General features: G+C 34.4%; 1 protein-coding gene across 2 annotated transcripts in view; it reads right to left on the minus strand.

Annotated features, from left to right (window-relative positions):
- Positions 1 to 27,334, minus strand: part of LOC150108589 (E3 ubiquitin-protein ligase rfwd3.S-like) — a 279,570-nt gene that overhangs the window by 165,836 nt on the left and 86,400 nt on the right. For both annotated transcript variants that reach the window (XM_090416037.1, XM_090416036.1), the window contains exons 7-8: positions 25,076 to 25,254; positions 14,157 to 14,352 (exon numbers count right to left, since the gene is read on the minus strand). In XM_090416037.1, coding sequence (XP_090272163.1) covers positions 14,157 to 14,352; positions 25,076 to 25,254 — 375 coding nt within the window. The remainder of the gene's footprint in view (positions 1 to 14,156; positions 14,353 to 25,075; positions 25,255 to 27,334) is intronic.

Genomic DNA, 27,334 nt, shown 5'->3' on the forward strand with positions numbered 1-27,334 from the left:
AACAATCACTAAATTGTTGATGCCAGGTGATGGTGGCCAAATGATTAAATTGAGTAAATTGCAATATCAACTTATCTTGATAATTTGGATTAAGGCTTTTAGATGACTCTGTAAATATCCAGTAGTTGACCTTGAACAACATGAGTTTGAACTGCACAGGTCTATTTATACACAGCCTTTTTTTTCCTCAATAAATATATTAGAAAATTTTGGGGAGATTTACGACAATTTGTAAAAACTTGCAGAAGACTGCATAGCTTAGAAATATCAAAAAAACTGTGAAAAAGTTAGGTATATTATAAATGCATAACACACACATATGTAGATCATAAGAAAGATTCCAGTAATTGGACCACATGTTTATTAAGGTAAATAACAATAAAAAATAAAAATAAAAAAACCTGACAAGTTTTGAAAGTCGCTTGACTTATATCTTCAGGGGTCAAAGGTAACTAAAAGTTTAAACACAAGAAATTAGAAATTACTCAAAATAGTTCATTCTATGCAGTTGTGGCCGTCTAACTGTTCATTAAATTAAATATCCGAATGCAGATTCGATGCAATGCTAAGTTCGAACAATGCTATTTTGAGTAATTTCTCATTTCTTGTGTTTAAACTTTTAGTTGCCTTTGACCACTGAAGATGTAAGTCAAATGACTGAAAAAAAACTTGTCGTTTTTTTTATTTTTTTTAATTGTTATTTATCTTAATAAACATGTCGAATTACCGGAATTTTTCTTATGAACAGCTAAACCACAGAAACCTACGCCTACACATATATGTAGATGCTAGTCTATTTTATCATTTACTACCATAAAATATACACAAATCTATTATAAAAAGTTAAAATTTATCAAAACTTACACAAGCAAACACTTACAGACCGTAGATGGTGCCATTTAGAGTTGAGAAAATGTAAACAAACATAAAGATGCAGTATTAAATCATAATTGCATAAAATTAACTGTTATTAATTACTCAATTAGTTAAATTTAATAAATTAATTAATTAGCATAAAAAAAATAAAAATTTTATAACAATTCATTCATTAGTGTACAGATAGGCAAGGCTACCATAAAGCAATCATACTGCTGCTTGTTCATTATCAATGAATGAATTGTTTATACCTGTAATTAAATATAAATTTCTTTTTCACATTATCTTTTCATTTTTGATGTCTAGTATCGATAATACATATAACATGCACAGTGTTCTGTATCATATAAGACAATATTGATCTAGGTACTGAAACACAGACAATTCATCTTGTATACCAGATGACGTCAACTTACAGTACTGATAAATACAGTACAGTACTGTAAATGTTTTTTCTCCTCCCTATGATTTTCTTAATAACATTTTCTTTTCTCTAAGCTTACTTTATTTTAAGAATACAGTATATAATATATATAACACACAAAATATGTGTTAATTGACTGTTTATGTTATCGATAAGGCTTCTAGTCAACAACAGCTTTTGGGAGTGAAAAGTTATACACAGATTTTCGACTGAGTGGAGGATCAGCACCCCTAACCCTTGCGTTGTTCAAGGGTCAACTGTATATAACTAAGTAGTTCAAGTAATAATGATAATTTATCATAAATAAACTGCATATATATATACATCAATAAGTGCTAAGGATTTCTTGAAATCATTAAGTTGATACATCAACAGTCGACATACTGAACTGCAAATGTTTCAGATACAACATATAGGGATTATCTGAGCATTCTAAAGCTTTAGAAATGTTCATGTGTTTGGCCTTTTTAGTCAAATACTTTTCGTGGAGGTTTACTATTTTTTGAAAACAAGCTCTCTAAGTCAAGTGTTTCTTAAATGTGTTTTCTGTAGAAAACTAACCTAGAACACTTGTAAGGGGTTCCCCAGAGTAATTTATAACATGTATTACAGTTTCTAAAACTGTCACCGAATAGAGGTATTTTTTTCTATTTTATTAAATTGATATTACAAAATTATGACCAAATAAAAAATTTTCACAGGGAGTCCACGAAAAATATTTTTATGCAGGATTCTGCAGTCTCCAAAAAGTTTAAGAGACACAGCTCTAAGTAAACTTACACATCTCAATAAACACAAAGACAAGATTTTTTCTTGTTAGTATGCTTGTAGTGATATCTCTACAATCTGTACTTGTTATCTTAAGAATGAACTGTGGATCTGTTTGATGTTTGGTTTGTTTTATAGTTTATTTGGCAGAAAAACTACAAAGGTCATACTGTGCCATACTAAGGTTACAACTATACATAAGCAGTTAAGGATAATTGTAAACAATATGCCTGTAGAATAATTAGGTTCCACAAAGCAGCACCTACATATAAACAGAATTGCTGCAGAGGGCACAGCAACACAGAAGGTTAAAGTACTGTATATTATCGCTATAATGCGATCCACGTATAATGCGAACTAGAAATTTTGTTTGAAAACTAGTCCTAAAATGCCATGCCCACGTATAATGCAATCTGTTAATCTTGTTCCATAACATTATAAATAATACAATCCGAATTAACAAAAGAAATATTTATTTTAAAACAAAATGTCAAAATCCTTTAAATTCTTCTTCATCTTTTGAGTCATCAAACATTTCATTTATAAAGTCATCTGTAGGGATTGCATCATCAGTTTTGTTGTGCATCATCCTCGCTTTCGTATATGACGTGATCTTTGGATCGATCCATTGAATTACTTATTCCACATTTAAGAAATGAGCGTTGAATCATTCAGATGGTATCGAATTCCATGCTTCTTTAACCCAGCTGGTCTCTAGGGTGATCTCAGGCGTCTGAAAATTCCCACCCTTTGTCATCTTCACCAAACCAGATGACATCCATTCTCTCCATTTTTCACGTAAATGATCTTTAAACGGCTTATTCAAGCTGACATCAAGTGGCTGCAAAACGGAAGTTAGACCATGGTATGACTACTAGGTCTGTACATAGCTCACGTGCTTTCTCTTTGCTTGCCTCCGTTAAATGTGCCCGGAACATATCCCAGACTAGCATGCTTTGTTGACATAACAAGCTACCTGGACGTATGTTCCATATTTGATCCAGCCACAATTGTACACCTTCTTCATTCATCCAACCTTTCTGATTGGTGTGAACAATTACACCTGGTGGAAATTTCATATGCTTCAGAATTTTTTTCCTTTTAAATATCACTGTCGGCTTTAATTTGGTTCCGTCTGCCATGCATGCTAGAACAACAGTAAAATGTGCTTTTTTATGTCCCATTGTTTTTATGAAGACACACTTTTCACCAACTGAGTTTGCTGTTCAATTCCCAGGTGTCTCATGCATATTGCCAATTTGGGAAAGTTCATATCTGTGACAGTTCCGTAATTTTATGATAAATTTATGGAAGGACCACTTTTTCTTCAAGCTGCTTTGGTAAACTTCTGCACAATTTTTGTTCGGTGTTGTAATGTTAATGCTTTGCGATCCATAAATCTGTTGCACCACCCAGGCGAAGCAAGAAAAGATGAAATACCTAGTGTGTCCTTGAATTTACCATTCTTGAGTTGTAGAGCTCGAAAACGAATTGCATTTCTTGTTACTATAATGCCATTTTGTCGTTGCATCAAAATCCATTCATTTAGCTCTTCTTCGAGTTCTGGAAAGGATACTACATCTCCACGACGGGCACGTTTTATTTTGGGGAGTTTTTCAAGACTCTCTTTTTGCTTGTGCCAAAGTCTAATATTACTTTCTGCTACATCAAAATCTCTCATAGTAACACTGTTATTATGTTCTTCTGCAAATTGCACGACACGCAATTTAAATTCTGCTTCAAAACATGAACGTTTATGTTTCTTTTGGCTCATTTTTAGGCAAGGTTTGTTTAACGAATAATATTTAAAATGAACTGTGGTTAAACCGATATATCTAACTGTGCTCTATCATTCGGCGACCGAGTGCACATCGTATCTGCGCATAAAGCCAGTAATGTAAGTAGCTTTATGCGCAGATACGATGTGCCCTTGGTCGCTGAATGCGAGTGGGTCAAGTAGATTTGGTTGCATAGGCATTAGGTAGTATATATTGTGTGTGTGCAAGTCTAATAAGATGTTATATTTTTTAGGATCCGCATATAATGCAAACCCGTAACTTTAAGTAGTATTTTTTACCATAAATTTTTTGCATTATATGCGATAATATACAGTAGTACAGAAATTGTTAACTATACAAGTTAATAAACAAAATGCATGTACAAGACACCAAGCCAAGGAATGCAGTATCTACATATAGTTAAAACTATAACAAATATTTTTACAGCCATACATAAATAGGCAAAGAGAAATTATTATACAACACGCATGTATAAAAATAAAACTTGGCGATGTGGTATCTACATAAAATTACAAGAAGATTATACAAATATAGGTGTCATACAGCAATACATAATTAGTCAAAAAATAAATTAGTAAATAATATGTATGCACAAAAGTTAATGCAATATCTATGTTCCAAAATAAAAATGTGCACAAATTCACATGGAGAGAAGAGGCTAGGAATAAGAAAAGTCTCATTGACTATGTTATTGTTGATAGTGATGTTTTCTCCCTGGTGCAGGACACCAGAGTGTACAGAGGATTTGAAATTGGAAGTGATCACTATTTAGTCTTGAGCAGGATAAAATTGAATTTCATATTGAAAAGAATAACATGTAAGAAAGTTTTAAAGCGAATAAGAGTTGAGCAGCTCTCAGATGAGAACTGTAGGCTAAAATACACAAAGATTATTGAAGAAAAAATGAAAGAGTTTGAGAACAGGAATCAAACCTTGGAGATTCAGTGGCAAACTCTGAAGAAAACATTGATTGATTCTGCCAGAGAGGCATGTGGTTAGGTTATCTGTAAGGATAAAAAAATCAGAACTCCCTGGTGGACACAGGAAGTTAAAAAGGCAGTGAAGGAAAAGAAGAAAGCATACCAAAAGTTCCTGTCAAATAAGTCAGCTTGTGCTCTTAGAGAATATAGAGACAAATGCAAGAATGCTAAACACTGTGTAAAACTAGCTAAACAAAAGTCATGGGAGGACTTTGGCAAGAATACAGAAAATAAATATCAAGAAGGTGGCAAAATATTCTGGAGGTTGTTGAAGAAGCTTAAGAATGGAGGAAAGAGTGCTGTAAAAGGAATTAGAGATGATAAAGGTGACATGAAAACAGGAGAAAAAGATATCATTGAAGTATGGAGTAATTACTTTGAAAAACTGCTAAATGAAACAAGCAGTGATGACAGCACAGTGGTAAAAAACACTGACCAGGCATGCAGTCAGGAATACATATCCATACTAGAAGTAGAAAAAGCCATCAAAGGGCTTGAAATGTGGAAAGGCAGCAGGAGTAGATGATATTCGACCAGAAATGCTGAAGTATGGTGGTATAAAAGTCTTGCAGTGGCTGCTGCATAGTTCAGAAAGCCTGGACAGAGGGACGAATTCCCAATGACTGGAGTAGAGCTCTCATAGTACCCATATATAAAAAGGGATATAAAACTGCATGTGAGAATTACAGAGATATTTCCCCACTGAGTGTTCCTGGCAAGATCTATGCAAGTATACTTGAGAAACGGTTGAGAAGAATTGTGGAAGAAAAGCTTGGTGAAGAACAAGCTGGATTCAGGCCAAATAGAGGCTGTCAGGATCAGATCTTCACTTTACGACAAATAGTTGAGAAAGCATAGGAATATAACAAAGATCTGTATTTAAGTTTTGTCGATCTGGAAAAGGCATATGACAAGGTACCATGAGAGGAGCTATTCAATACGCGACTGTTATATGGTATCAATGGAACATTATATCAAGCAATACTTAGTCTGTATTTGAATTGTTAATCGGCAGTTAGAATTGAAGGAAGTACAGGAAGATGGTTTAATGTTAAATCTGGTGTGAGACAAAAATGTACATTATCCCCTCTGTTATTCATTATCTATATGGATCACATTATGAAGGAAAGTGGTATTAAACATGATATCAAAATTGGAGATGTTAATGTCAGCTCTTTGCTTTATGCAGATGATGTTATACTTCTAAATAAATCTGTTACAAGTCTGCAAGATTCTCTGACTAAATTGAATAGCTGTTGTAATAGATATGGTATGAAGGTCAGCAATAAAAAGACAAAGACAATGAAAATAGGTATGTACAGGAAGAATGATTGAAAATGTCAACCGTGTTGTGAATGGAGAACAAGTAAAACATTTCAGCTATTTAGGCACAATTTTTACTAAAGATGGTAAATTAAATATAGAAATAGACAACAGAATCAGCAAAGCTGGTATGGTGGGAAGTCAATTGAATAAATTCATATGGAATAAGAGAGAAATTAGTCGGAACACTAAATTAGCTGTGTGCAAGACAGTGTTCAAACCATTTTTAACTTATGGATCTGAGAGCTGGGTCAGAAGTAAAACACTTGACCAAAGACTAGAGACCACAGATATGAGAGTCCTGAGAAAGATTAGAGGCGTGAACAGATGGCATCAATGGCAATATCATATTAAAAACGAGGATATTAGGAAAGAACTTGACATTGTCAGCATCCAGGAATGCGTTAGCAGAGCTAATCTCAGGTGGTACGGTCACTTAAACAGAATGGGCGAGGAAAGATTAGCAAAACAAGTGTTCTCTGCCAGGTTGGCAGCAAAACGACCCAGAAGAAGACCAAGATATAGGTGGATTGATACGGTACAAAGTGCTTTAGACAATAGAAATATAAGATCTGATAATGTTGGAGTCTTAACAAGTAACAGACTGATTTGGAGGAAAATTGTAGATAGGAAATTAATAATGTTGTAATTTTTTTCATATAGTACTATTATATCCTGTATACCCCTTGAGGGTACATGGCAGGAATTTGATGATGATGATGATGTATGGGAAACATACATTGGATGTTTTATAAGGGTTGATGGGGCATTTTGTCTGTGGAATTCTATGATGACAGTTATTAAATGAGGAAGGACAGGCCTGGTTTGAAATGTGATTACGACGAGGAATTATTCTTTGTTGTATTGTGTGTGTGTGGGGGGGTCTGTAGTATAACTGCATACATTGTAGAATGATTACTAATATAGTTTTCATAATTTCCTATTTTGTTGGGTTTGATATATTTGGAATTTTAACTGGCTTTAGTGACATGGGTAGGAAGGTAATCAAGACGTGCTTTCCAATTCAGAAGGTAAATTTTAACCTGCAGGGTGAAAGAGCAAAAGAGATTATGTATGATATTTAGGCTATTCATTACAAGAATATCAGCTGTAACAGCTGTTGGGCATGTGATGGAGGAGAGAGTATTGCAGATTTGCCATGAACAAATAGCGGAGTTTTTTTTTTGGAGGGAAGCAGTCCGCTGAGGCCATAGACCCCTCTCCAATATTTCCAAAGCAAATCTGAATGCTCCCTTCTCAATTCCACATTCAATAACTAAGCCAACTTATCACATGGTCACATGGAAAACATCTTTGGGATCAGTTCCATGAATCCCATATAGTTTAGCTAATCTTCTAACAATATTTACTCTATATTAACTCTTCCCTAAAAACAGAAAAGAACAACAAATTATGTCACCAAAACCAACTAAAATTCAAAACATATCAAACCCACCAATACAGGAAACGACTTCCATTATAGCTCCTTTCAGTTTGTTAAATTGTGAATGAAGAATTTTATTATTTATTAATACTTCATTCATGATTTAACATATATTGTATTTCCTAAGCTAAGTTTGCTCCTATGTAAATTGTAAATTAAACACTTACTGTTAAATTTTTATTGAAATAATAATTGTAATTTTTTTTAGTTATTTATTCTGTATAAATTCTTTATATAACTTGTAAATATATCCTAAATGAACTGTGATATATGTTTTCTATTATTGTAAATGAAAGTGAAAGTAAATTTAAGCAATTTTGCTGATGAGATTTGATTGGTCACTGTCAAGAAAATGGAGTTATTTTTAGGTAGTGCGTGAGTACTGTATACAAAGGGGAGAAGCGAGCTGTTATGAGCTGAACTGGTCAGAACCAGATTTTGGTGGAAAAGAGGAGAACAGAGTTAATCGGAAAACGAAAGTAAGATACAGGGAGAAGCCATAGAGAGAGCATAGAGTGCGGTAACGAGTGGCAGAGGGGGGGAATTTATATATGCCGTAAATCGACTAGGAAGGATCAGGAATTAACAGGCATTTCGATTTATTTTTATGGAAGTTCTGATACCACGATAAATTCCAAATGTTTAGTGGAAGAATAGTGCAGAACTGACGTTGATACATAGAAGAAAATAAGGAATCAGTAGATAACTTAAACCACTTGCATCAAGACTTGTGCATTTCTGTGTCTATACTTCAGTTATTATAGAGGAAGATTTCTTTTGAATTGTGTTGCCATAAAGTAAAAGTCAACAAGAATTTCAAATGTGCCTATGCGAATTCGATGTGTAGAAGCAGTAAACTGGTAAGAGTTGTCCTTTCTATAACCTGTGTGAAGCAATAACAGTTAACTCCGTCGGATATATTTTGACCTTAGCTGTGATGTTATGTCAATTAATGGTCGGATGTAAGATGTACTGAAGTACTTTCCCCTCGAAATAATAAGTATTATGTTGATCTATTAAGTGTTAGCTGACTGAGAAAGAATATAGTGTAGCCTGTCATAAGATCAATTATAGTAACATTAGGAAGCTTAAACTTTTAACAACTATTCTCAACTTGATTGACTGAGCATAGAGAACTGAAAAGTGAATGTTTGATAGTTAATGGATTGTAATTATTCTGAACACTTTAAACTGAGCTAATATAATTGTAATATGACTCATCTAATTAGATAGAGAGAACTATGTGAAGGAAATGCTAAAGCTTTAAGAATTAAGAAATGTTAACATTAGTCATGATCCTCAAACCTAATTGAGAAGTTATTAACATCTGAATGTGAATTCATGTAATTTTTTAATTGGATAACCTTTTGCAGATAATTATACTTGTATGTTTATGTTGTACTATTTCTCATTAAATGTTTTGTTTTGTCGAGTTAAACTTGGTGTTTGTCTGATTTTCTTTCATTGCACCACTCATAAAATTAATCGGACCTTTGCAGAAGCTTAAAAGCTATTAATAACCTCGGCCTGAAGATAAAGTGATAATATAAGTATAGTTGATGATTGATTCCTCTATATTATTTAGACTAATCTGAATATAGGGTGGCGCAGTATAATATAAATTTCTTTATATTCAGATGAGCATCAATCAACAACTAATGAATAAAAACAGAATTTAAAGAGGTAAAGATAAGATTAACAAACCAACAAAAATGGAACAGTCAGTTAGGTAGGACGTTCCAACAGTATCAAAAGATCTGTTACATTAATCTCTTTCACAGTGCATTCAAATAAACCACAGAATTTAAAACACAAAGTCAAACAATCCATGACTAGATTTCAAAACAGGAATCTAGAATTTAAAAATTCTCTTCCCCTTCCATATATCAAACAAATCTAAAACATCCTTAACACTTTCCAGGGTATGCACATTAAAGAAATGTCATCAGATATACATCTGTACTAAAAAAACTCACCATAATCTGATGTACACCTCTACCTATAAGAGATGTAACAGACAGGAGAGCATAACCAAATTAAGATCTCATGAATAATTTCCATCAATAACCATGTTTAAAATATCAAACTCCAAAAATGATTTAAAAAAAAAAAATACATATATAATATTCCTGACTGTAATCCTCCTCACTCTTTTTAAATTCCTTTAATGGCAGACTATGTTAAATTCTGAATGAAAGGAATTATAATATAATAGTGTTTCATTCAGGATTTAACACAGTCTGCCATTCCCTGAGCCAAATTTGCTCATCAGACAAATAGTAAATTAATCACTTACTAATGTATATTCCATAATCATAAAATAATTGTATGTTCTAATAGTTGTTAATTATTTATCCTGTATTAATTCTTTGTGGAGTATATATATCCTATGTGAAATGTGCACGGGAACTCAGAACTTAGTCTGAGTATGTAAACCATCGCCAAGGACATAGCCAGTATAACAGAAATTATATGCTGTATGAAATTACGAAGTTATTTGCCAGCGCACATTTTGGTGCTAGTTACTATCCCGAGCTAACAAACTTCCACGAAGCAGATTTTGGCACGAAGAAGGAAGGAGGGGACATGCGCTGTTAAATAAGGAAAAGAGAGAGGCGCGAATGGGATAACTGGGTTGAAAAGACAGGGGAGCTCTCTCTGTTTTTCTCTTACTCTTTTGCAGGCTTTTGTTCGTATCCTGATTCTTATTCCCTCATCTTATAAATGTGAAGGACGAGAGGCATAACAGGGATTGCCAAGGAAATCTGAAGGATATTCATTTTTGAGTGAAGCAGGCATATATTCCCGAACCGACAAGATCGTTATGGTGAATCTGGATCATATTGAACTAAAGTGACCTAAGAGAGAAAGCTATTGAGAAACAAGGAAGTGTTTTCCAGAACACATGATGATAAGCAAAGTATATCAACCATCCCGGTAAGGAAATCCTTTCTGTCTTTTGTGAATGTAATTACAATAAAGAGGAAGTGTATTGCCTTAATGACAGTTCAAGTTTGAATGTGATATAAGTTAGAAACTGACTTAAGAATTACTGTAATAGATTGATTGATCGAGTGTATTTAGCGATATGTGCTTTGTATATCCTGAACGGCTAAGCAGAGTTAACAATTGAAGTATATTGAATAGATAACCTTTGTCTAAAGGTTGTGTTAAGAAACTTATAACTCTAAGGGTAGAAATCTATATGTTAAGAATTTAACCATGCTGAGTATACTCTACTGTGAAGTTGCTATTGTCTTAATAAGAACTTCTTTATTTCATGATCATTTTAGTTATGTTTAGATCTTCGTTGATTAATGTAAATTCATGTATTAGTGTATTAAATGTTTTTATTTAATTTGAATCTTGTGCTTGCCTGAGTTCATTTCATTGCACTGCTCATTTTAACAGTTCGGATCTAAGCGGGAACTCTATTTAATGTGAAAGTAAAGAAAGATTAGAGAACCACGACTGCTATATAACTTAAAAGTAATTTGTCTAAGGAAAGTTCTGTCTTATTTAGATTACTGTAGCATTATACTTGCTGATGATTGATTCCTTAACATTATTCTTACAACCATGGACACAGAGTGGCACAGCTAAATTAATTTTCTTTGTGTCTGAAAATGGAATCAATCAGCAGAAAGAACTAGGGAATTACCAACCTCATCGATAACCTCCCTTATTGTTTTAACTCTTATACCGTATTACCCATATAGAGATTACGCCTAGACTGTCTCATGACTGAATACTGCATTCAGGTGAAAATAGAATACACAACAAAGAGGAAAGACGTCACAACAAAATGGTGCAGTCGACAGGATTGTTGATTCATGAGTATTGATTAAGTTTCGAAATTAATTTAAGAAGGATTAATTCTTAAAACTTTAGTAACAAAGTTGAGTGAATCGCGGTGAGCAGGTTGTGAAACGAATCAGGCAAGGAATTGTGTCTCACTTAATTTCAATTTTAAAGTTTTGATTAATTAGAATTGTAACCGATAAACCAATATGGCTCTTGCGTCCAGTATGGGAATGGAGGACAGTGAGTTCTTCTGAACTGTAAACCCCCAGCAGGTCTTTCCTCAATTTTCAGGGGAGGAATTGGATGATGTACTGTCTTTTTTCTCTTTTGTTGAAAAACTCAGAGAAATAGCAAACTGGAAGTCAGTTATCAATAACCGACTTCCAGTTATTGATATTACTCCGAAGTAAATTGACTGGTAAAGCAAAGACGTTTCCGTATTCATCTCCAGTACTTAAAGAAACATTAGCGTACACAAAATTCAAAGACGTTTTAATATCACAATTTTCTAAACTGAGGAGTATTGGTCCAAAACCTATGGAAGCTACAGAAGATCACACAGAGAGATAAAGAAAGCATTACCGATTTTTATAATCGCATGTTAATGCTTTCTAATAGTTTAAATGTATCCAATGTAGACAAACCTCATTTGGATTGGGCCATATTTCAACAGTTTCATCAAGGTGTAAGGCCAGAGCTAAGAGAGATGGCCTAAAGAAAAAAATTACTACATTAGAAGAATGCCTTAAAGCTGTCAAGGAAAGAGAACAAATGATAGGAGACATTTGTTCCTTATCCAATGTAGGCCATGTGAATGTCATTGAAGGGACTGGTTGTTCCCTAAACTTAGTTGACACCGGAAAAGAGAATAAAAAAGAAAAAGGGAAGAAGAAAATTGTTGGGGAGAAATCTATAAACTATAATCACCTGTCTGCAAATGAAGACCAATCCAACAAGGAGAAGTTAATGGAAGAAGTGCAATCCCTAGTTCACCAAGAAGTAAAGAGATTGCAGCAACCAGTGATGGATTGCCTTGATTAAGTAGTGAAACAACTGGCAGCCATCACTATGAAGTCTCAAGAAGACCACAACCCCCACAGTGAATAAGATCAACAAGACGATCAAACAGGAAGTAGAAAAGCAAAATCAGCTCATATTAGTTAATCTAGATAAAGTGGTACAAGGAGCAGAGAACGTCAATCAACAGATATCCATTGCCTCTCAGGCTAAGAGAGAATACCTCACGGACCGTAGAGATCCTCTCAAATGCTTTCGATGCAACAAAGCTGGGCATATTACCAGGAATTGTTCCTATGTTAGAGGAACCTACTCGAATAACAGATGGGATTCTAACTTTGGACATATTCCTCACAGAGAAGGTAATAAATTTCAAAACTCCTTTTGAAATTTATTACCTTCTGTGTCTGGCAAGACTTACTTGTTATTCCTTCAACATCCAACTCGGGTTCTCACATCATTTTTGGAACTAATTTCATGGAAAAATATCACTTCTCTTGTGATTTTTCAAAGGGTGAGATATCCCTGATGAACACAAAAAGAAATGTCAGAAGCAACGGTAAGCCTGCATATACTGGAAGAAGGCGACTAAAGGAAAAGTAGTGTGTACCAAATGAAATAAGACTTCCTAATAGAGTACAAACATCTGCAAGTGAGCTAATTGTGCATAATAATGATGTAATTTCTGATATACTTGATCAGCCTGAAACTCAACTCAGCACAAACATGACATTACAACAGCAAGTATCCAGACCTGAACTAGAGGTTAGCAATGGAGACCAACTAACAGTTGAAATTAACTTTGCTGAAGCAACTAGTCTACCTAGAAGGTCAAGTGAAACAAAAAGGAAAAGGTAACAGGCCTGACCGAATGGTCTGCCTAGGAGATTCACTGGAGAAGGTATGGGGAAAAAACTGAAGTTTCTGAGGAAATGAAATGAAAAGTAACATTTCTGCAAAAGGCATAGATGTTTACATAGATGTAATAGAATTATACAGATGTAATGGCAACAGTAAGCATGTATATTGCAATTTTTAGTTTGTTTGAATTGTTATTTTTACCATGAATGGAAGGTGCTAATTGCTGTTATTCATTACAATCACAAATGTCAAGACAGTAAATCTGAGTGAAGTGAATACTCTTTAGACAGCAAATTAAATTATTAACTGTTCTGCTAAATCTGTACATAATACTGATGTAAACATTCTGTAAGCTCTCATTCTTTGGACTGTTATGAAAAATCAATTCATCCACCATTTGTAATATTTATTTTTGTCTCAGTCAATCAACGTTACAACAGAAAGAATTGAAATTTAACATTTCTTAGCATCTGTAGCTTACATTACAAACTGTAAGCTACAGATGCAGTCAACTCTCACTATAAAGTCACAACCCAAGTCCCATAACATCAGTGCTATTCTAAAAAAATTCACTGTAGTAAACATAATACAACAAACTGTACTTTGGTCTCTACAGTAAACAAATACAGTAAACAAACTGTTTTCAACAGTTTGTTTACTGTATTAAAAGATTTTATTACCCATTCTTAATCTGAAACAATTCTATGCTACTTTTACTATAAGCTCTGCAACAATGTTCTAGGTGCAGATTTATTTAAAAAAAAAGTCCACTGGATATTAAAATTACAAATATTACGGAAGGTACAAAAATGATATAAAAAAAGCAAAAAGAGAGAGAGTAACAGACATAATTCTCATACCTTTTTAATTCCAAATCCTGGAAAAAGACTGTTAATACTAGGTTGTGAAACAATAACCATCCCTAAGGTATCCGAAACCGCAAGTACCCGACAGCCTCCATCTTTACATATAGTTAATGTTTTCTGAAGTGAGACTGATAAAGATGACTTAGGAGTGAAATCTTGGGTATTTCTTTCTATCACTTTGTCAGTAGATCTTATGAAATAAAAAATAATATACAAGCACTAATTTACAAATATGTATATTGACAATAACTCAGAAAAATACAAAGACTCTTGTTTTTGTCAATGTCAAATGTCAAAATCAGTATATACAAGTGAACATGACAGTAATTATGAATAAACATATACATAGATGCATGTGTTATCTGAGTATACATCCCAAAAGGATAAAATTATTAAACAAGAAAAGAAGTGTTTTAAACAATACATATTATATAATACCTTATGATTGGCGAAAAGTGCATTGGTAATGTATAAGTTCACTTTTTTCCTTTGGAATGTTGGATTTTAAAGAAAAAAGTGAACTAATACATTACCAATGCACTTGGGAACCTGAAACAGGAAGCAATTACAAGTTACTTTGGAACAGTCAAAGTCAAGCAACATTCAGATTATGAATTCTACATGGTTCACAGTTAGACAAAAAAAAAGTGAAGAAGCCTGGAATCAAGGAACAAACCTTCAGATAATGGCAAATTCTGAGATAAACATTGAATGACTCAGCTAGGGAAGCAAGTGGTGCAGATGTTCACGAGGATTGAAAAATCAGTACCTTCATGTTGGAATCAAGAAATTAAAGCGGAAGGTCTCAAAAAGAAGAAATGTCAGAGTTCACAACCAGTAAGTACCCAGAGAGAATAGAGAGAAAAATGTAAGCTATGTGTATAGTAGCTAAACAAAAATCATGAGATGTTGGTAAAAATATAGAAAATAAATATAATGATGGTGGCAAAGTTTAGAAATGGAGGAAAAAGCAACAAAAATTGAACAGAACTGAATTCAATAAACATATATTCGGAATGTCTAAAATGTTAAAATGGCATAAGCAGTACAGAAAATATTAAAGAAAAATGCAATCAGTGCATATCATTAGTTTAGTACACGTACCTCTGAGGATATGTGCCGGCCGTTCAGGGGTATATGAAAAATAATTAGTAGTGGTGGAAAAACAAGTAAAGTAAACAAAATGCAAAACGTTACTTATGGAACAATAAATGTCAGTATTTAAAAACAGCTATTTTAAAAACAAGGGGTACGTACAATTTATAGAAATGGGTTTAAAAGGGGTCAAAAGTGGAAAAAAGTGGTAAAAATGGGTTTAAAAGTAGAAAAAAAGGTTTGGAACCACTGGTTTAAGGGGGGAAAAAAGCATCAGAAAACTAAACTGTGGGAAGGCAACTGAAATAGATATCTGAAGAGAAATACTCAAATATGAACTCTATGTGTGTGCGCGTGCACATGTTGGTCTCTCCCATGAAAGGTTTATTTGTAAACCTATAGTACATTCATACTGTAGGTGGGCTAAGGATTTTTTTCCCTCCTCATATTTTATCGATTATATATTTTTTGTCCCAAACATCAATCTTTATGTGCATGTGCTTCCAGTCAACAAGCGGCATGAGTATGTTTAATTTTATTTGTTATATCGAAGTTAAATAAATTATATAAAAATACACACTCCATTTTATATGAGTTAAGGGTTGGATATTTCAAAAACCCTACTACAGAGACCAAATATAGTATTTTTTCAAGATTCTAAATTTTAATAATGGGATCGTAGTCTCATCAAGTAATGAAAATCATTAGCTACCTAAGAATGTTCGAGTATTATTGATAAAAGCACATAAAAGAATAACTAATACTTGAAAGAGAGACTGCAATGAATATGGCAAACATATCTGAAATTGGTAAATCAGCAATCATTTCAATCATCAATCACATCAGAGAAACCCTGATTAATCTTGATACTAATAAGACTCCTGATCCATATATTCCTCCAGTTATGCTCAAGACTTGTGCTTCAGAATTGACACCCATCCTATATCATCTACATAAACTGTCATATTCTACTGGTATCTACCCAACAGCATGGAAGCAAGCCCATATCTTGTACCCAAAAAGGGAGACAAAAGTCAGCCATCTAACTATCGTCCCATTGCTCTCATCTCAATCCTTTCAAAAGTGATGGAGATGGTTATCAATAACCAACTTCTTCATTACTTGGAGATTCATCAGTTCATTTGCAATCACAATATGGATTCTGTCATTCTCATTCTACAGATCTCTTAACTAATCTCACCTCAGGCCATGAAAAGATTTGTAAAAACTGATGTTATTGCTCTCAATATTTCTAAGGCATTTGATCGTGTCTGGCACTGAGGACTCCTTTCTATACTCTGTGATTGGATTGCTAGCTTCCTCACTGGTTTTTCATTGTGTCCTGGTGGATGGCTTCATCTCAGATTTCCCCATCAATGTTTGAGTGTCTCAGGGTTCTGTGCTCTCACCCATACTCTTCCTCCTTTACATCAATGACCTCCTTTCTCTGATTTCAAATCCTATTCACAGCTTTGCTGATGACAGTACTCTTCATCATTTGATAAAACCCTGCAGTACCCTAATGTTTAGATACCTCGAGATCTTCAATAATCAGCAACCAACTTGAACACTGACCTCCTCAACATCTTGAAATGGGGTGAAGACAACATAATAAATTTCAATGCCAAAAAAACCTCAAACCTACCTTATTATCTACAAGAAAAATCCTTCCTCATCCCCCTCTCATTTTTGAAAATGTTCCAGTTTCCTTTCAAGATGAACTTTCTTTTCTTGGGTTGACTGTCACATCCAATTTATCCTGGTACAAACATATTACTCACATAACTTCCTTATCCTCTAAAAAAAGCTTGGTATTCTTTTTTTGTTCTAAACATTACTTCTCTTCCTCTTAACTTCTAACACTCTATATAAGTCTCAGATCCATCCAACTTTGGAGTACTGTTCCCACATTTGAGGTGGAGTACTAAAGATATCTAAGAATTCTTGATGATATTCAGAAGAGGACAATCTGCTTAATAGATGACCCTTCCCTACTAGATTCCTTTCAATCACTTTATCATAGGTGCTCTGTTTCAGCAATGCATCTTTTCTATAGGTACTTGCATGTGCATTGTTCCTATGAATTGGCTGCTACCATTCCTCTATTTTCTTCTAAACTGTATGGGTGTTGGTCAGTGGCCAGATTCGAACACATCGAAGTAACTTCGTATCAGCTTCCTTCATTAATCTTCGGAACCATACTGTTTTCCCACTGAGTACAACCTCCCATTCTTTAAGAAATGTATCAACAGGCTACATTTCCTCCTTAAAAGGATGGTCTACAATGAATGCAGCTTTAAAACTACTTATAGAGAAAAGAAGATAATGTAATTTAGAAACTCATCTTTTGCTTATAGATTATGAAAAAACATTTGACAAAGTAAAAAGATATATACTGTTTGATATATTAAAAAGAATAAATATACCTAATATTTTACTGCATGCAATATTGAATATATAAAAAAGATAATGAAATAAAAATAAAATAAATGAAAAAAATTCTTTAACACAATCTATAAACCAAGGAGCAAGACAGGGATGCCCTCTGTCTCCCACACTTTTCAATATTTATATTAATGAAATATTTATTAATATGAACAAAATAAATACATTATTATTTGCAGATGATCAGTAATAATATCAGATAAGGAAGACGATTTACAAAGAACAATATATAATTTAAACATATATAGTAGAATAGTTTGGAATGAAAATATCCATAGATAAAACAAAAACAATGGCATTTTGTGGGATAACTCCAGTTTGAAGTAAAACAGTTAATAATAAAATAACAGAATAGATAAATACTTTCAGTTATCTTGGATGTGAAATATCATATGAAGGAGAAAAAACATAAAATAAAAAAACTTCAAATTTTTTACAAATTATAGGCCTGATAAATAACACTCAATCCAAATATTGCACCAAAAGAAACATGCTTGAAAATATACAATACTTTAGCAGCACCCACATTATTATATGGCAGCAAAATTTGGGCAATAAACAAACAAGATAAAGAATAAAAACAAGTGAAATGAGATTCATGAGAAGATTGCAAAATGCACATTATTAAACAAAAAAAAAGGAATGAAGATATTTTAAAAGAACTAAAAAACGTGGCGCTAGTGTCACAAGTGAACTTGCTAAAAAAACAGTGTTTAATTAGTGCATAGGTGGTTTTTTGTCGCAATTGTGCTCCATTTTTTTCCCGTTTGGATAATAGTGTCCTTCAGTGGTGTTGTTGTTGAAATTTTTTTGTTGTTTATATTGTGTTTTGTTACTTGTTTGATGTACTACTTCAGCTTCTAAAAGACGGTGTTCATAAAGAAATGTATGCCAGGCACGGAAGGCTTCTGTATGAAAGTCTGGCTTTGCCTTGGATTTTTTGCAGTGGATGCATTGCGAAAACTGCTATATGTATGCACCGAAAAATGTGAAAGATCTGTGGACTGTTTGAGTAAACGACAAGAAGAAAATCGTTAACGTATGGGAAAAGTATCTGGATAGATTAGTGATTAGAAATGGGAGCAAACGTCAAGCCCGTAGTAGAAGAGCTTCGGCAGGAGTTAGTGAAAATGAAAAGTGAAATGAAACATCTGGAAGAGGATATTAAACAGCTAAAGGAGGGATTGGCTGACGACAAGGAGAAGGAGGAAGTTAATCTTATAAAGAAAGAGTCAAAGGATAGTCATATCAGTGTATGGGGCTTTAGATCATTAGAGGTGTGATTAGTAATAAAGTGCACAAAACATGCTTTCCTGGTGGAACAATAAAGCAAATAACTGATGTGTTGCAGAAAAGGAAATACCGGACAACAGAATTAGTGGTAGACGTGGACACAAATGACTTAGTTGGGGAGAAGAAGAATGCATATTATTAGACAAAAAAAAAAGAATGAAGATATTTTAAAAGAACTAAAAAATGAAAAGGCTACTGTTTTCTGAGAAGGCACAGAGTCAAGAAGTTGATGTAGCAAATGATCAGAGTTTACCTGAGAAACAGGATAGCACAAATCAACAGACTGTACAGCAGGAGGAAGATGGATATGAGGTTGAAGATGTGGTTGCAGCAGCATAAGGTGATGGAATGCATAAAGGTGAGGACAAGACATGTAAGAATGGAAATTGCAGTCAGGATCAGGAAAACGGGAGTCGTCAAACTGAAGAGAGAGAGAGAGAGAGAGAGAGTAGTATAGCAGCTGGAATAGAGACTGTTGGTGCTGGTAGAATGGCTTCAAACACACAGTGATTGTTATGTTTATACACAAATGTAAGGAGTATTCAAAACAAGAGAACTGAGTTTGTGGCATTGTTTGAGGCGGTATGCCCAAAAGTAATTGGAATAAGTGAAACTTTGTTGTCTGAGGAGATGTGATGTCGGGAATAGAATTAGAAGGATACATAATTTTCTGGAAGGATAGAGATGTGAAAAGTAGGGGGGGGGGGGTGCTGTTAATGATTGCAGAGGAAATGTGTCTGCAAGGTGTGGAAGTTGATAGTGCATATACAGATTTTGAATCTGTGTGGTGCGAAGTTGAAATAAACAGGTTATTATATCTGATAGGATGCTATTATAGGCCAGGGAATGAAGAAAATACTGACTGTGAAATGTTTAGGCAAATTAGTTGAGTAAAAAGAAGGTGATCCTGATGTGACACTTTAATTACAGGAATATAACTGGAAGGAGAGTGAGTTTGTGGAATTTCTGAGAGATAAGTATCTTAAACAGCATGTGATTAAAGCAACTAGAGGCTTGAATGTTTTGGATTTGGTGATAACTTCACAAGATGTAGTTGTTAATGAAGTGTTGACACTGCCGCCAGTTGGTGAGAGTGATTATGAGGTACTTGTCTGGGAAGTGATGAAACAAGAAAAGGTCATTGTCAAAAATGGATGCATGTGGAAGTATAAAGCAGGTGATTATAGGAAGCTCTGTAGCCATTAGCATCAGTACATTGGGTAGATGAACTGAGCAAAAAAGATGCTGACAATGCATGGAAACTCACAAGGCAGTATCTGACAAAAGCAATGTATGACTGCATACCAAGGGTTAAATGAGTAAGTAGAGTGGGAGTGAAATGGATGAACAGCAATATCAAGCAAGCTGCGTTGGAAAAGAAAATGTTATGGAGGAGGTACAAGACAGTTGGTGGGGATCAGATCCATGCAGAGTATAAAGTGCATGGTAGAAAGGTGACGAGCATGGTAAATATCATGGCAGCAGACTAACAGCTGCAAAGGATATAGTGGAATTATTGAACGAGCACTTTATCAGCGTATATCATATTGGCATAAATGATCCAGTACAATATAGAGAAGAGAGGCAAGTATTAGGAGACCTGAAAGTGAAAGAAACAGAGGTGTATCAGATGTTGGTTGTGTTAGATGTGAATAAGGTTGTGGGAATGGATGACATATCACCATGTATTTTTAAGGAATGTGCACCACAGTCAGTTATGCCCTTGACCTGATTATTTAATGAAAGTCTTGCAGTGGGTAGGATTCCTAAGGAGTGGAAAGAAGGCAAAATAGTACCACTCCACAAGCATGGTTCTAAGTTTCCAACTATAGACCAGTCTGTATAACTGCAGTTGTGGTCAAGGTGTTGGAGAGATTGGTAAGGAATAGAATACAGAATTGGGTTGATGAATATAGCATTCTTTATGATGGTCAGATGGATTTGTAAATGGTAGGTCCTGTTTTAGTAATTTATTTGCATTTTATGATAAGGTGATGAGTGTGTTAGATAAGGGAGAATCATATACAGTGATATTCTTAGACTTTGCAAAAGCATTTGATAGATTACCACATGAAAAGTTGATGTACAAGCTGCAGAGGATGGGAATAGATAATATATTGGTTAGATGGATCAGAGATTGGCTTTCTGAATGATACCAGCAGATTTTATATGATGGAGCAGTCTCAAAAATGAAGGGTAACCAGTGGTGTGCCCCCAGGGTTCTGTTCTTGGGTCCCTACTGTTTAACTTGTTTGTAAACGATATATCACGTAGACTGACTGGGGGATCTTCAGTTATTTGCTGCTGATGCAAAGTTGGAAAGAATTATAAGTAGCACTGCTGATGCTGAATACTTTCAGGAAGATTTGAATAGACTTTTTACTTGGACAAAAGAGTGGGGGGGGGTTGCAGTTTTAATATCAATAAGTACAAGGTATTGCATTTTGGAGTGCAGAAATATAAGGCTGTGCACTATATCAATGGTGCTGTACCACAGGAAGTGGATGAGATTAGAGATTTGGGAGTGATGGTTGACAGTAGACTGAAGTTTAGAGGGTATACTGCTAGAGTTGCAAAGGTTGCCTGTCGTAGTGCTGCTATGATAAGAAGTACTCTAACATGCAAGGATAAGGAAGTTTTTGTACCACTGTATAAGGCACTGGTCAGACCACACTTGAACTATTGTGCTCAGATCTGGTCATCTGGTTTTCAATGTGATGTGGAGACATTGGAGAGGGTCCAGAGAGGAGTGACTAAGACAATATCAGGAGTTTGGAATGCTGGCTATAGAGAGAGAGAGGCTGAAGAAATGTGGATTGCAGAGTTTGGTGGATAGGAGGAAGAGAGGTGATATGATAGAGATGTTTAAGTTAGTGAGAGGATTTTAAAATTCCTCCCCGCTCATCTTCTACTCTTTTTATAATCCCCTCTGGGGATTATAAAAAGAGTAGAAGATAAGAGGGGAGGAACCAGAGGTCATTCCTGGAGGTTATGTAAAAGTGTGGTGAAGAAGGGTGTGAGGAGTAGATTTTTTACATGGAGAATTGTCAGCGAATGGAATGCATCCAGAATGTGTTGTTAATGGAAGGAGCATTAAGGATTTTAAGATTCTATATGATAAATATGTTGTCAGTTGAATGAACCTCCCATAATGAGTACGTTGACTCCATGGAGGGCATTATAATAATAAATAAAATCACTAGAAAAAACTATACAATTACAAACAAAATTGGATAGAACGTGTAAACCAAATGGCCTAACACCTACTATTCTAAACAATTAATAAAATGTAACCGAATTGAAAAGAGAAGGCCAGGTAGAACTCAAAAGGAGATGGTAGATGGATTATGAGATTGAAACAGATCAATATGGTCTATATCCGTAATTAGCATTACGATGATGAAAGTTCTCTCAAATTAGTGCATATTTCTCCTGACACATTCTGTATATACATATATACATACATACAGAATATCATAGAAAGGCACTATGTATATTCAAATCAAATATTAAGTTTATTTTTCTTTTAAAATATCCATTCAGCTACAGTACTGGTACACTAAAGTTGAATAACTATATTTGAACTATTGCTGTAACATTTGCTTTCAGCAAACCAATTTGCTATCCTAATAAATAAGAGTAATACTGTTGATATTTTCATGCCATAAAAACGGACAGAGTCATGGATCTAGAAAATGATCATGTTCAATATCCAGAAAGAAGAAACCAATCAGAAATTAACTGTTTTGAAATAATTTATTTAAATTCTTAAGAATTCTTTTCAAAATTGTTATCTGTATCTTCTTTCTAATTCTGTATATTTCAATCTTATCAATCAAAGAGAAAACTGCTGGTGCTTAAGGGTCAAAGCTGTATAACTGAGGGGAGACCTCCACATAGCCTTTAAAGGAATGCGGAGAACCGACCATCTTCAGTAAAAATGATAAATTAAATATAGAAATAGACAACAGAATCAGCAAAGCTGGTATGGTGGGAAGTCAATTGAATAAATTCATATGGAATAAGAGAGAAATTAGTCGGAACACTAAATTAACTGTATACAAGACAGTGTTCAAACCAGTTTTAACTTATGGATCTGAGAGCTGGGTCAGAAGTAAAACACTTGACCAAAGACTAGAGACCACAGATATGAGAGTCCTGAGAAAGATTAGAGGCGTGAACAGATGGCATCAATGGCAATATCATATTAAAAATGAGGATATTAGGAAAGAACTTGACATTGTCAGCATCCAGGAATGCGTTAGCAGAGCTAATCTCAGGTGGTATGGTCACTTAAATAGAATGGGAGAGGAAAGATTAGCAAAACAAGTGTTCTCTGCCAGGTTGGCAGGAAAACGACCCAGAGGAAGACCAAGATATAGGTGGATTGATACGGTACAAAGTGCCTTAGATGATAGAAATATAAGATCTGATAATGTTGGAGTCTTGACAAGTAACAGACTGATTTGGAGGAAAATTGTAGATAGGAAGTTAGTAATGATGTAATTTTTTCATGTATTACTGTCATATCCTGTACACCCCTTGAGGGTACAATTTGATGATGATGATGATGAGAAAACTGCTGTTGTATTGTGAATTAACAGCTTTCATTTGAGAACATTTTTGGTCCTGAAAATTAATACTAAATTATTAAGTAAATACAGAGTCCGTCAAAAAAATGTATACACATTTCAACAGATGTCATCTGTGGACTTTTTTTTTTCAAGTTGGATCGAATTACAGTAACAATGTGTAGTATGATGTTCTCTCAAAAGATGTTGTTACTCACATGAATACTAGCATCAACACATGACCGGTAGGAGAGTCAAACAAAATTGGCGAGGCACAATCGTCATTCGAGGAAGGCAAGATCATTTAAAAGTGGTATTTCAAATTTGAGAATCTTGTTGAAGTTCAACAACAATGGAAGCCTGAGTTTGCAACACAACCTCCATGCCTGACAATTGCATGTATTCATGATAAGTTTGAGACCCATGGTACCATGTGTGATGTGCACAAGGGAAGATCTGGGAGGCCTTGCACGGCAACAAGTCCTGCTTCCTCAGCTATAGTGTTGAAACAGTTTACAGGCTCACCACAGAAGTCTACCACACAATGTGCACATGAGACAGGAGTTAGCAGTGCAAGCATATGGCGCATTCTTAAAGCAGCTAAATGGAAAGTTTACATCCCATGATTATTACATGCAATGAATGAAAACGATACTGATTGAAGAATGCAGTATTGCAAGTGGTTTCGATGCATGGTAGATGAGGATGAGGAGTTTGTGAGGAAGATGGTTTGATCTGATAAAGCACAATTTAAGCTTAATGGAACAGTGAATCAGCATAATTGTGTTTACTGGGTTCAAGAAAATCTGGGGGGTTCATATGGACAAGGCAGTCAATTTACCAGAGCTCAATGATTGATGTGGATTGTCATCTAGGGGTTTAATAGAACCATTCTTCTTTGAAGGTACTATTACTGGTCAAGTGTAACCTAGACATGCTATGCACATCCATTTTACCTGCCATTCATGCACTTTATGGGAATGATCAATTTCTCTTCCAACAAGATGACGCACAACCACCGAGACGTGAGAGCTTACCTCGATGAGTTTGCAGGGACAATGGATAGGACAAAGAGGTGCAGCTGAGTTCCCCCCACGTTCTGATATTTAACACCCTTGGACTTCTACCTATGGGGCACTCTAAAGGATGTAGTGTATCATAGAAAACCAGCCATAATGAGAAAGAAATTGAAATGGCATGCGCAGCAATCCCACTGGACACTTTGGCCAACATTACCCAAGCAGTAGTTCGCCTTAATAATAAGTGTCTGGACGCTAATGGTAAACACTTTGAGCACCTCGTGTAATTGTAGAAGTCAAAGGTAACGTGTATTCATTCCTTGATGTCTGTATAAATTTAGTATTACAATTTGTATACAGGTTTTTCTTTTGCTGAAGTGTGTGTATAAATTTTTTTGACGGGCTCTGTATATATGTTTTTCTCCTCGGTAAATTTATTAAAATCTGAAAACAACTATAAATAAGAAAAAAAAAATTGATATATAATTACCTTAAATGATGTAGCTGCATTTTAGTTTCCATTAATTCTTTTTTAAGACGTTCACATTCCTGAAGCACCATGTGATATTTGAGTTTTGTTTGTGCAACCTCAAGTTCTGCCCGCCTTCTATATTCAGACTGTTTCTCCAGTTCTTTAAGTGCTCGATCCCGCTCAGATGTGTCTAAGACCTAAGAGTTGCAGAGAGGTAGAAAAAATGACTGAAGGGCATTACTACTTTTTAAAAATTATTTCATTAAAAAAAGTTGTAAAAGCTGGTACATGAATCAACTTGTGGTAATTTTAGTTTGATGTTTCTTTTTATTCTAGATTCCTGCTGAAGCTACTTCAAAGCTTATCTTTTAATATGATAATTAATAAAAAAAATTCCACTAAATAACTAGTGTTGTTTTGATTAGCTTTTGTATTATTATAAATGCAAAAAGTTAACCAAAATGCCCTGTCTGAATAAAACAGGGCATTGCAAACTTGTAATCTGAAATCGCTAACAATGTTAGGCTTGACTTAGTGAACATTCTCATCTAAGTGAATTCTGAAACTATTCCAACAAGGTCAATTTGCTACCCCTCAAGAAACTATAAAACAAAACAAAAAAAAAAAATATTCATTATGAGAGGAAAATAACACCAGTGCTACTATTATTCTCAACATCACAAATGAAAGATGAACGTTGTAATAAGACACACCATTCATAAAGACAGTGATACTCAAACCCTACCAGCTCAGAGAAGAAAACTACATATTACTCAACTTATCCTGCTCCCTCTGCCCCCCCCCCCCCCACCTTCTGCCCACTGCTTGCATCATATGGCTTACTAACTATACACAAACAGGCCTAGCATATCAGAAATTCACTCCATTTCAAATCAATCATGTCAGCTTTTATATTTTGCTCTTTACAAGCAATTTCTCTCTGTCACCAAAAGATATATTTCATACTCATTATCTGGAAAAAAAAAAGTATATAATCATCATCCCCTTTTGACTTTTTGGCAACAATACTATCAATTATCACCATATGATATATTTATAATGTACTTCCCATTTGAATTCATGGCCCAGACACATCGACTGTTTTTCTCACATCTCACCTTAACATCCCAGAACACTATCACTGAAAAAAGAAAATAGCATACCCTTTCTGGACAATTATGTGATAACTAAATAATACACTATCATTCTCCATTTACAACCCACTCCCCAAGAAATGCAATCACACCTAATACATTCTAAAACATTAGCAGAGTATACTATCCTCACAACAGATTGCAATACCATCTTTCTTTGACCAACAAAAATTCACCATATTAATGATGGAAAAGTTGCTAAAAGCTGCCATTTAAAATTACAAAAAAAAAAAAAAAAAACATTCATTACCACAACTATGATAAGTCCAGTCTGACAAACCATGCCCTGGCCAACTTAAAATCTAGTGGAAGAATACTATGCTAAACTAGAATATAAATCTGAGAAACTGTACCTGAAAAAACAGCCACTCCAAAAGAACTATAACACACGATTAAAAGTTATAGTAACCACAAAAATATTTTTAATATACACACTATAAGTGTGTATATTAAATTCCATTTATAAAATGGAAGTTTGTAATTAAAAATAAAATTTTTATTTTTAAGAATACATTTGTCTTATTTCCTTCTTGAGGCATGAGCATTGAAGTCAAGTGTATCCAATGACTTTAAAAGCTTTTCTTGGATAACAGCAAGGTGGAGTAATACTTTGAATATCAAGTATTCATTATATTGAATCAGTACTAATAACTGGATTTTTGTAAATATTATCATAGCCACACATACAGGAAGGATTTGTGGTAATTATCCTTGAACATAATCTTCTTGATTAAAGAAGAGAATTCTTCAGTTAATTATAAGCACTGCATCATGTTCTTAGAAACTAGTGTCAAAAAGGATGAAACTAGTTTCTAAGAACACGATTCACTACTTATAATTTACTGATTATTATTATTATTATTATTATGTGACCTCCAAAGAGTCCAAGGACTCATCATGGGAGGGCAATCTACTCTACTTTGATAAATACATCCCACTCTCTCCATTACTTAATTCTCCTACCACAACACTACTACCATCCATGCCATCTACTGCTCATCATCACCAACAACAGTATTTTTTGCCTGTAAATTATGTGTGTTCTAAGGGCCAATTTGTCTGTATGCAGGATGAAAAACCCTGCTACCTTCATATGAGATCAGCTAACTCACCTTTAACTGAA

The sequence above is a fragment of the Typopeltis vanoorti genome, chromosome 3 (genome assembly GCF_054136105.1).
Source record: "Typopeltis vanoorti isolate ZY-2024b chromosome 3, IOZ_Tvanoo_1.0, whole genome shotgun sequence".
NCBI classification, from domain to species: Eukaryota; Metazoa; Arthropoda; class Arachnida; order Uropygi; family Thelyphonidae; genus Typopeltis; species Typopeltis vanoorti.